A 12089-nucleotide genomic window follows, 5' to 3' on the forward strand; every position below is an offset into this window, starting at 1 on the left:
TATTTGCATAGAGCTCACTTCATCCTAAGGAGAGCTCACGCTCAGAGGTATGATCAGTCTCGGCATCGCTGTGCTTTGCAGCCATACCTCACCTTGTGCCATTGATTGTTTTGCTTGGTCGATCTTTCTCAGGACACTCTCTTTGTCCATTTCACGAACAGCACTCAGCATATTGAATAATCGTCCCTGAATCATGACCTGAAATTGGAGCGAATAATGATTTCAGATTATTAATCAACACATGCTCATTTTGACATTCAACCTAATTCACTTTACCCAACCACACTAAGAGCTGAGATCACCACCTTAAGTCAGAATTCACAGGGAGCACGACATGCTACTCTCCCTAGTCTGTAGCCACAGGGACTTCAAGGTCTGAGCAATACTGACTTGCCTGATTACAAAAAAGACCAAGTTGTCATCTGGCCGTGTCCCACCCAATTTATGAGCCTTGATTTTTCTCCTATTTCCAGTGTGGAAAGAATGACTGGTTCTATGTTCTTTCTTCTGGATGTATCTGAATAGTAATGCTATCACTGTGCTGTTTTCAGAGTTGTAGGACAAACGGCTTGGGTGATTCTGTAGCAATAGCACTGTGGGTTACGGGCAATGCTAACTACGCACCTCTGAGCTTTGCCTTCAGAGCAGTTGCTGCTGCAGGTGAATGCTACCTGAGCCCAGAGCTGCAGCTGCAGGGATTGTTTATTCCATAATTTATGTTGTTTTCCATTCTGTAAATGACTCATTTAACACATAAAGTCGCTACTCAGTGCCCTGTCCTGTGCAAGGCACTGGAGACACGGTGAGGAGCAAATAAATGTCCTCACAGAGCTGATATTCCAAGTGTGTGTAGGGGGCGGAGTGGGATGACAGTAAAGACCAAGACAAAAAACTATGATAAGAATCCTGAAGAAAATAAGAGGGTAAGTGCCTGAGGCCATGACTGGCCGGCTCTCTTATGCAAGGATAATGAGGGAAGGCCTCTGCTGAGCTTGGATGATGACAGGACAACAACAGAAAGATGTTGGCAAGAGACTTCTGAGCAGAGGATACAGCCAGTACAGAGGTCCTGATGCCGGAACACAGGAGACATGTTTAAGGGACAGAGAAATCCCTGTGGTCTGGTAGCGTTGATAAAAATTGTGTATTTTATTCTAACTGTTACAGAACATCTTTGGAGGGTTTCAGTAGGGGAGAGGTACTGTCATCTTTTAGCTCTACAAATACAACTCTGGCTGCCATGTGGCACTAAATGTAGGGGGACCTGTGGCCATGCTCCAGGGGAGAGATGGTGGGAGCCTGGTCTGTGGCTGCAGTTGAGGAGATTAGGCGAGGCATCAGGCTGGGTACACATTGGCACATAGAACTGACAGGTCCTGCTGTGGCATGTGAGGAACAGGCTGAGCCATCACTCAGAACAAAGTCCATCACTGCTGACACACTTTTTCGGGAAGAAGGGTTTGATGCAGAAGGACCAAGATGGTCCCATTAGCAACAAGCCAGCCTGGCCAGTCTCTTGCTTTTGCCTATTGTCAATGGCTGTGCTTTCCCGGGGAGCACAGCTTTGCGTTGGCTCTTACCACTGTCCTCCCTGCCCTGAGCCTGTTGTGGTGGTCCCTGCTTGCACATATGCAGAGACCACCCAGGGAAAGCCTCACCAGGGACACTGGCTCTTGGGCCTTGGAGACTGGTAGATAAGCAGGGACATGGGGACTTGGAGGCTGGTGAGTAGGTCCCTAAGGCAGTGAGCTCTGCCTCCCTCTATCTAGACTGTTGCCAGTCCAGGATGAGAAGACTGCATGAAAGATAAGCTGTAACACAAATATCTGGAGTCTCTTAAACATATTCATTCATTTGATCCTCACAACAACCCTGCGAGACAGGTTTCATTATTCTCCTGAGCATTCAGGTGAGGAAACTAAGGCACTGTAGTTATGTGACTTGCCCAGGATCAGAAAGTGCAAGGAAGCAGCACCAGAAATTAGTGCAGGCAGTCTGTTTCACAGCCCAGGCTCTATCTACTGCTATCCTTGGCTTTGGGTGTGGCCCTGCCTACCAGGGAAGCCACACACAAGTGACAGAGATGAGAGACTTACAGGCAGCATATGAAGCACATGGCACCACAGAGATCCCTAAGTACTAAAGCGTGCAAAGACAGCCTCTTGCAGGAAAAGTGGACTCAGGCTGGCCCAAGGACAAATGCGGGCCCATGGTGCAGAGCTGGGGAAGCACTGTAGTCAGAGCTGAGAGCAGATTCACAGGATAGTAGCAGGGAATGAGCACAACTTGTGTGGCAGACCAGACAGGGACATGAGAGGACAAGGACAGCTAGAGAGGTGTGGCTGCAGCCAGACCAGGGGTCACATGACACCGTTTACTGGCATGAGAGGATCAGAAGTCTTCATTTTATCCTGTTAACAGGAAGCCACTGGAGGACCAGTATGAAGTGGGGAAGCCACAGAAGGAGATGACACTTCTGAAAGGTAGGCATTAAGCATGGATGCTAGAGGCATGATCTCTCAGGCATTGTCCATTGTTCTCCCTAGAAGTAACTGATCAATATCCCATTGTTACTCATAATAGCCAAAAGGTGAAAACAACTGAAACTTTCATCAACTGATGAATGGATAAAGAAATACGGTCTATCCATGCAAAGGAATATTACTCAGCCTTAAAAAGGAATGAAGTATTAATACATGCTAAAACATGTGCAAGCCTAGGAAATAAGTTAGATGAAAGAAGCAGTTACCAAAAGCCATGTATTGAATGTTTAAGGTGATGGATATGGTAATTTTCTTGATTTGATCCTTATATAATATATACATGCATTGAAACATCACACTGTGCCCCATAAATATGTACAAATATTATGTGTTAATTATAAATTTAAAAATTGAATTTTTAAAAGGCTGCATATTGTATGATTCTATTTATATGAAATGCCTAGAAAAGGTAAATCCATAGAGACAGAAAGTAAATTATTGGTTGCCAGGAGGGTGTGGGGAGTGCCTGAAAATGGGCAGCAAATTTCCTCTTGAGGTGATAAAAATGTTCTAAAATTAGATAGGGGTGATGGCTGCCAAGTTCTACAAATATACTAAAAACGACTGAACTATACACTTTACAAGGGTAAATTTTATGGCGCGTAAATTGTATCTCAATAAAATGTTATCAAACCACCATTGCTTGATTTCCTTATGCTGATAGGCAAACAAATCAACATTTCCAGCCGGTGTTGAGACTTACCTTGCGTGCTACTTGTTGAAAGCGTCTTTGTGCCCTGGATCTGCTGAGCCAAGTGTTATTAATGAGTGGATCAAAATTAGGATGAAATTCCTTGATTTTCTGTGAATATAAAATATAGGCATATTTTACATTTAAATTTTAACTCCTGTCATAAACATTTAATAGAGTTTCATCCCAAATTGTTATTTATTTGTTGTATTACTTAGTGAGCATTTATTTATTAAGCACTTTTAGTGTACACAGCATTATAAGGAATGCTTCTTGAGTTGGAGGCCAACAAAGTGGAAGATTAGGGTTTTAAGAAACTTACAGTCTAGTTAGGAATGCTCAAGCAAACACATGTGACCTTGAGAAATAATAAACTCACCAATCCCATGTGATGGTGCTGGCAGTGCATCCAGAATTGAGAGGTGTGGGCTGTGAGATCCCCTGGCTGGGAAGAAAGACTGCTTTACTCAGTCCTGCATGCCTAGTGCTGACACATGTATTGTCCCACATGTGCCTGCATGTCCTGGGCACCAATGTGTCTAAATTAGTAAATGAATAAGGAGGAAAGAGAGCCTGGGGGTATAGTGAGGCTGGCCAGAGCTTGAGGTTCAGTCTCTGTAGGTTTTTGAATAAGGAAATGATATAAAAAAAACCATCAGAAGGGAATCAGTCTTACTTTGGCATATGCCATGAGCTGCAGAGTAGAGAGAAGAGAAGCAGGCATACAGACAGAAAAATCTGTTGGATTAGTCATAGGAGATACCAGAAGGATGGACTCTGGTATGGCCCATGGAAGAGCTATTGGCAAGACTTTGTGGCCAAAAGAAATGTGATGAGGAGAAGGATAGGGATAAATGAGGTAAAAATAATTCAGATATGGCAAAACCAGCAGAGAAAAGTGAGAATGATGGAAGTGGGAGATTAGAAAGAATTTTTTCATTGTTAAAATCAAAAGTTAGGGTTTTAACAAGTGATATGGTTGGCTGTGTCCCCACCCAAATCTCATCTTGAATTGTAGTTCTCATAATCAACATGTGTTGTGAGAGGGACTAGAGATAATTGAATCATGGGGGCAGTTTCCCTCATTCTGTTCTCATAATAGTGAGTTAGTTCTCAAGAGATCTGATGGTTTTTGTAAGGGGCTTCTCCCTTTGCTTGGTTCTCATTCTTCTCACTCCTGCAGCCATGTGAAGAAGAATGTGTTTGCATCCCTTTCTGCTATAATTGTAAGTTTCCTGAGGCCTTCCCGGCCATGTGGAACTGTGAGACAATTAAACCTCTTTCCTTTATAAATTACCCAGCCTTAGATATTTCGTTATAGCAGAGTAAAAATGAAGTAATACAGTAAATTGGTACCAGGAGTGGGGTGCTACCATAAAGATACTAAAAAATGTGGAAGGAACTTTGGAACCAGGTAACAGGCAGAGGTGGTTGGAACAGTTTGCAGGGCTCAGAAGAAGACAGGAAAATGTGAGAAACTTTGGAACTTTCTAAAGACCTGTTGAATGGCTTTGCCCAAAATGCTGATAGTGATATGGACAATGAAGTTCAGACTGAGCTGGTCTCAGGTAGAGATAAGGAACTTGCTGGGAACTAGAATGAAAGTGACTCTTGCTTTGTTTTAGCAAAGAGACTGGGGGCATTTTGTCCCTGCCCTAGATATCTGTGGAACTTTGAACTTGAGAGAGATGATTTAGGGTATCTGGCAGTAATTTCTAAATAGCGAAGTGTTCAAGAGGTGACTTGGGTGCTGTCAAAAGCATTCAGTTTTATGTATTCACAAGGAATTGGAATTGGAATTGGAACTTATGCTTAAAAGGGAAGCAAAGCATATAAGTTTGAAAAATTTGCAGCCTGATAATGTGATATTAAAAAAAAACAACCCATTTTCTGAGAAGAAATTCAAGCTGGCTGCAGAAATTTGCATTAATGAGGAACCAATGTTAATTGCCAAGACAATGGGAAAAATGTCTCCAGGGCATGTCAGAAGTCTTCACACCAGCCCCTCCCATTATAGGTCTGGAGACCTAGGAGGAAAATACAGTTTTGTGGGCCAGACCCCGGGCCTTGATGCTTTGTGCAGTCTTGGGACTTAATGCCCTGTGGCCCAGCCATAGCTAAAATGGGCCAATGTACAGCTGAGGCCATGGTTGCAGAGGGTGAAAGCCTCAAGCCTTGGCAGCTTTCACATGGTGTTGAGCCTGTGGGTGCACAAAAGTCCAGAAGTGAGGTTTGGGAAACTCTGCCTAAATTTCTGAGGATGTAGGAAATGCTTGGATGTCCAGGCAGAATTTCAGTGCAGGGGTGAAGCCCTCATGGAGAACCTCTACTAGAGCAGCACAAAGGGAAATGTAGGGTTGGATCCCCTACACAGAGTACTCACTGGGGCACTGCCTAGTGGAGCTGTGAGAAGAGGGCTGTCACCCTCCAGATCCCAGAATGGTAGATCTACTGACAGCTTGCACTGAGCACCTGGAAAAGCCACAGACACTGAATGCCAGCCTGAGAAAGTAGCTGGGAGGGAGGCTATACCCTGCAAAGCCACAGGAGCAAAGCAGCCCAAGGCTGTGGGACCCACCTGCCCACCTCGTGCATCAGCATGACCTGGATGTGAGACATGGAGTCAAAGGAGATCGTTTTGGATCTTTAAGTTAAATGACTGCCCTCTTGAATTTCTGACTTGCATGGGGCCTGTAGCCCCTTTGTTTTGGCCAATTTCTCCCATTTGGAATGGGTATATTTACCCATTGCCTGTACCCCCATTGTATCTAGGAAGTAACTAACTTGCTTTTGATTTTACAGGCTGATAGGTTGAAGGGACTTGCCTTGCCTCAGACGAGACTTTGGACTGAGGCCAAGTTAATGCTGGAATAAGTTAAGACTTTGGGGGACTGCTGGAAGGACATGATTGTGTTTTGAACTGTGAGGACATGAGATTTGAAGGACCAGTGGTGGAATGATATGGTTTGGCTCTGTCCCCAACCAAATCTCATCTTGAATTGTAGTTCCCATAATGCCCACATGTCATGGGAGGGACCAAGTGGAGATAATGGAATCATCTTATAAAACCATTAGATCTTGTGAAAACTGACTCACTAACTTACTATCTCCTGTTCTCATGATAGTGAGTTAGTTTTCACAAGATCTAATGGTTTTATAGGAGGCTTCTTTCTTGGGTTGGTTTTTATTCTTCTCATTCCTGCCATCATGTAAAGAAGAATGTCCTCTTCTGCCATGATTATAAGTTTCCTGAGGCCTCTCCAGCCATTCAGAACTGCAATTAATTAAGCCTCTTTCCTTTATAAATTATCAAGCCTTGGGTATTTCTTCATAGCAGTGTAAAAATGAACTAGTATTACAAGATAGAGATAATCAGGTGGATGGGACCACTGTACTCATTTTACATTTGAGCACACTAAGTCACCACAGTCAAGAAGCTTGCCAAGGTCCCCTATCTGTCATAGAGCTGGAACTAGAACTCTGGCTTCTTACTTCTGATTTTGTATCCTTTCTACCAAGGGACGGGAGACAATGAACAGAGGCCCAGGGACCCACCTTGAGGACCTGCGGACAGGGGCTTAGAGAATGAAGGGAAACAAAGAAGGAGACCCAAAATGAGAAAGTAGAAGAATGAAAACGAGTGGTCAAAGTATGCAATGCTGCTCATTTCAAGAGAAACACGAATTACAAGTTTTGATGGTTTACTTGCAAGAACATGGTAAAAAACACTCTGAAATGTATGCAAATTAAAAAGTATTAAATATCTCTTGGTAAAGGATTTCTATAAAATTGTTTAGCATTAAAAAAATAGGCATCTAAAGAGCTGCCGATAATCAGATTCTAAATAAAGGAAAGTTACCCACCTCTTCTCGATTGCGAATGACCCGTTTCTGGCTAACTTCTGTTTTAAGTCGCTGAAATTCCTCATCCGAAATAGGATCTCCTCTATCTACCTGGGTTTTTAATCATCAAAATAATTAAGTTGAATATAAATGCATAAAACTTTGTCTTTAAAACTTGTAGAAACCCATTAAGCAATTGGCCAAATCCACCTGTGACGTTCCCATTGAAAGTGGTGAAACACAAGTAGGTAAAAAAGATCATTATGATCACACTGTTTAAACACAGGGAGCTCTGATTAAAGCACAGACTCGATATCTTTTTTTATAACTAAAAGGTAGTGTCTTTGGAAATTATTGCCAAGACACCTAACATTCAAAGAAAGAATTTTAAGAAACTGTGTAACTATGGCAGTATACAGATTTCATAAAAAATACATTTAATGTTCCAGTAAAGTCTTAAGCTCCTCACAGTTGATTATTCAGGCATCAGGTTTTAAGGAAGGAATGTGGAGATTCCTCCCTTCTCCTGGGTAGTGGAAGCTGACAGGTCTTCCTGGGCCGGAAAACAACCTGCGGCTCCTCAGATGTGAGTGACCCCAGGCTGCTCCCCTTGGCTCACTTGCCTGCTTCCCTGATGGTGCCTAGGTCATTTTTCTTATTCCCAGGATCCAACAGTGACTCCTCGGGTAGGCTGGCTGGGCTGGGGTCGGTGTCTATACATGCCTGCCCATGTGGGAAAGGGGACTTGCATATATCACAGATGGTATTAGTTTTTGCTTATCTATGTGTTCTATTATTTGTTTGTTTGGTAACTTCAAAAACCAGCTTGGCTCTTAAGTACACTGTTTATAATCATTTCAAAAGACTTATTTGGAAAAAATCTATTCTGATCATCACATTAATACCCTATTCAGAAATAAGAGAGGTACGTTATTGTCACTAGGGTGGTGAGCTGCCTAGCTCTGATTGGCACATATTGGGAAGTTGAGTTTGAGACTGTGCACATGAAGTTCAAGAGACAGATTTCATGGGGAGCCCCAGACCCCCACCAGCATTAAGAGTAAAATAAAATAGGCAATTTAAAGAAGGGACTGGCAAATAGGTCATTAGCTAGAATAATGACAAGGGAGATTTATTATATCTTTATGAAGACATTGCTTATTTGGTGATGAGTAAAAGCACACCATCCTTGAGGGCTGTGCCACTCTGAGGCCAACTCCCTCCTTCCCCAACCATTTCTTCCCTTTGTTTCTGCCATGTGCCTGGGGCCTCCAGGAGTTCCTTGCCACTGGGTCACCTGCCAGGACTCAGCTCTCAGATGAAATCCCCTGGATACACAGAATGGGGTCCCTGAGATGCTTGGTCTCCCATATTTCAGGGTGTCTGGGCTGCCTGCTCATCCTCCTTGCCCCAGGAGCCATGCTAAGGATGGGACTGCTTCTTGGCTGTCACTGCCTGCAGCCACAGCCTCAGTGCCCACAATGACTGATCTGGGATGACTGTGCCAACTTCACCTTTAAAAAGGTTAGAAAACAGCATTGCATTGTGGGGTTGACAGAAAATACTTGATGTTTTGTTTTTAAGAAAGCATGCAAAGAATCTGAACAGGGAGAACTAAATTTATATGCCAAGATTTACCAATGTAATGATTTTATATTCTTTTGTTTGTCTTATGAAAAATGAAGAAAAATAAGAAAAAATATTTAAATTTATTTAAATATCTAGGTGGACTCCAAATCTAGAAAGAGAAGTATATTCTCTATGAGAAACATGTTCATATCTAACAAGAAACACTTTTCCTCAATCCCTCCCACTCACTGCTGTGAAGTCGGTCTACATGAACCTTGCATTCCCTAGCTGAAATATCTGTGTTATGGGTTGAATTGTGTTCCTTCAAAATTCTTACGTTGAAGCCTTAACCCCCAGAACTCAGCATGTGATGGTATTTAGAAATGGAATCTTTAAAGAAGTGACCAAGTTAAAATGAGGCTGTTAGAGTGGGTCTTAATCCAGTATGACAGGTGTCCTTATAACAGAGGAGATTAGGACAGACACAGAGGAAGACCACATGAAGATGTGAGGAGAAGGTGGCCACCGATGAGCCAAGGAGAGACGTCAGGAACAGATCCTTCACTCATTGCTCTCGAAAAGAATCTACCATGCTGGATCTTGGATCTATGAGAAAATAAATTTCTGTTGTTTTAAGTCACACAGTCTGTGTGATACTTTGTTATGGCAGCCTGAGCCAACTAATAAATATGTGATCATTCTGTAAGTCCTACCAATTAAGTTCAGACACAGAGCACCAGCCGACTCCTGTCTCCTCTGGCCCATGTGTATCCTGTGTTTTAGCCACAATGGACTTGTCCTCAGTGTTCTCTGCACCTGCTGTGTAGGTAACAACCATATTCAAAGCATGGTGAGACCATGGATGTTGCACAGTCCCACAGTTCACATCCCTGAACCTACAGGTGCTACCGTAGCACCCCAGGTGTGGCCCCACTCCCCTCAGCCCAGTTTCCCTTTTTCTGCATAGCCCCTTTGAGGATCTCTGACTTGGGACTGTCATTTGCAGCTGTCTCTGATGTGGCTCCTGGTGACCAACTTTGGGTCTCTTTTGTTTTCATGCTCTGGTGATCATGGCACAGGGGACCCCAATTCAAAATTCCAGCTCGAATTTGAGCCATTCCCTCCATGTGAATGCCTTTGTCCTCTTTGCTACTTTTCAAAAACTTATATGATGTCTCCCAGGAAGCATTCCAATCAGATGAGTTCTCTCTCCTTTCTAGCTTCTGAAGCCTTACAATACTTAGTATAGGTCTCTGGTGACATTTATAGTCAGTCTTGATTTATGGTTGACAATTTACTTGTCATCAGCCTTTCCCATTCCCAATTTAACTGAGGGTTTTCTTCCACCTGGCATCTTGCATATAGTAGGAATTTAAAAACATCTAGTGAAACAAAAGACAGCAAATTAGCAGTAACTCTGACCTTATATTTGGCGCATGCTCTTTGCCACTCCTCAGTAAGCTCTTTTTTAAGTTTAAAAGACATAGGATCTTTACCAAGGTGCACCTGCCTGGGGAAGAAAAAAAACAGTGTCCAGAACCCATCAGAACATCAGAGTCAATGTTAGGATAGAACATCTTCACTATATTCCACAACCGAAAAGGAACACTGAGATGCTAGAGAGAGAACACATGGGAGAGAGAAGTTACAGAGGCTTCAGCAACGTAGTGAAGATGAATAATGTGTTCTACAAAGTGAAACTTACTTTAAATATTTATGAATAACAACATCTGGGTGCTTAATCTCCTAAGTCATTAGGGAAATACAAATCAAAGCCACAACAATACACCCCTTTACATCCATCGGGACGGCAATGACGGTGATGATAATAATAATGGAAAATAACAGGTATTGCGGAGCAAGTGGAGAAACCGTAACCCTCAGATGTTGCTGGTGGGAACGTAAAACGGTTCAGGCACCACAGAAAACAGTTTGGTGGTGCCACAAAAAGTTAAACATAGAGTTACCATATGACCCAGCAATTCCTCTCCTAGATATATACCTAAGAGAACTGAAAAGATATGGTCACATAGAAAAGTGCATATAAATGTTCATAGCAGCATTATTCACAATAGTCAAAAAGTGGGAACTACTGAAATATCCACTAACAGATGAATGAAGAAGCAAAATGTCTCACATCCATTCAATGGGATATTATTCAGCTGTAAAAAGGAATGCAGTATTAACACATGCTATGATGTGGATGAATCTTAAACATGTTAAGTGGAAGAAGTCAGTCACAAAAGACCATGTATTCTGTGATTCCCTTTATGTGAAATGTCCAGAGTGGGCAAATCCATAGAGACTGAAAGTAGATTAGTGGTTGCCAGCAGCTCCAGGGACTGGGGAATGGGGAGTGACTGATAATGGGTATGGGGTTTCTTTTTCTACTGATGCCAGTGTTCTGGAATTGGGTAGTGGTGGTGGTCATGCAACACTGTGGATTTGCTAAAAAACCTCTGCACTATATACTTTAAACTGGTTACAATGATGAATTCTATCACAATTTAAAGAAACTAATATGCAATGTATTCACCACAAGACCCAGCACATGTCTTAAATAAATAATAGTTACGGTTATGATTTTTAAAGTGGAGGTGGAGGGATGTTCTGGAGAACTGTTTTAGGTTAGAGGAGACTAAAGGGACATGAAAACTAGATACAAATGGTATGATCTTTGGACCCTAGATACCTCTCTCCAAAAACAGAAACAAAAACAAAAACAAACCAGGTATAGGCTGGGCTTGGTGGCTCATGCCTGTAATCCCAGAAATTTGGAGGCCAGGGGTGGTGGATCGCTTGAGGCCCGGAGTTTGAGACCAGCCTGGGCAACATGGTGAAACCCTGTCTCTATTTTATTTATATAAAATTTAAAATAAATATTTAAAATACTTTAAATATTTAAAGTAAATATTTTTAAAAAACCAGGTAGAAAGTACATTTTGGAACAACTAGCTAAATTTGCCTATAGACTGATTATTAGATAATATTATTGTATCAGTGTGAAATCCATTGGAAGTGATTATAGTAATGTTGGAGAATGTCTTTGCTCTCAGTAGCTACATGCTGAAGTATTTTAGGGTGAAGCTGCCCGATGTCTGCAATTTATTTGTAAATGGCTCAGGGGGGAAAAGGTGCATGTGGGTGTACGTGTGCATGTATGAGGAGTAGGGGAAGTGCATGAGTCTTAATGTGAACAATTAGTGAACCGAGGTCAAGTGTATGTGGGTTTAAGATCTTTCAACATAAAAAGTTGGGAAAAATATTTAAGGAACAACATAGCATTCAGAATAGGATTTGGGATGCTGTGTTGAAGAACTAGACTACTTTTTCAAGTCTGATACAGAGATGCATAGAAAAGAACACACCAGTGTTGACAGTGGTCACTGATCATTGCTGAGTCATGGCATCACTGTGATTTTTTTCCTTCTCTATGTGTAAAAA

General features: G+C 42.2%; 1 protein-coding gene across 7 annotated transcripts in view; it reads right to left on the reverse strand.

Moving 5' to 3' along the window:
• CFAP221 (cilia and flagella associated protein 221) overlaps positions 1 to 12089 on the reverse strand; it is a 110152-nt gene that overhangs the window by 30439 nt on the left and 67624 nt on the right. For all 7 annotated transcript variants that reach the window (XM_074399856.1, XM_074399861.1, XM_074399860.1 and 4 more), the window contains 4 exons: positions 10068 to 10155; positions 7098 to 7187; positions 3247 to 3345; positions 93 to 198 (listed from right to left, as the gene is read on the reverse strand). In XM_074399856.1, coding sequence (XP_074255957.1) covers positions 93 to 198; positions 3247 to 3345; positions 7098 to 7187; positions 10068 to 10155 — 383 coding nt within the window. The remainder of the gene's footprint in view (positions 1 to 92; positions 199 to 3246; positions 3346 to 7097; positions 7188 to 10067; positions 10156 to 12089) is intronic.

Source organism: Saimiri boliviensis, chromosome 5 (genome assembly GCF_048565385.1).
Source record: "Saimiri boliviensis isolate mSaiBol1 chromosome 5, mSaiBol1.pri, whole genome shotgun sequence".
Classification (NCBI taxonomy): Eukaryota; Metazoa; Chordata; class Mammalia; order Primates; family Cebidae; genus Saimiri; species Saimiri boliviensis.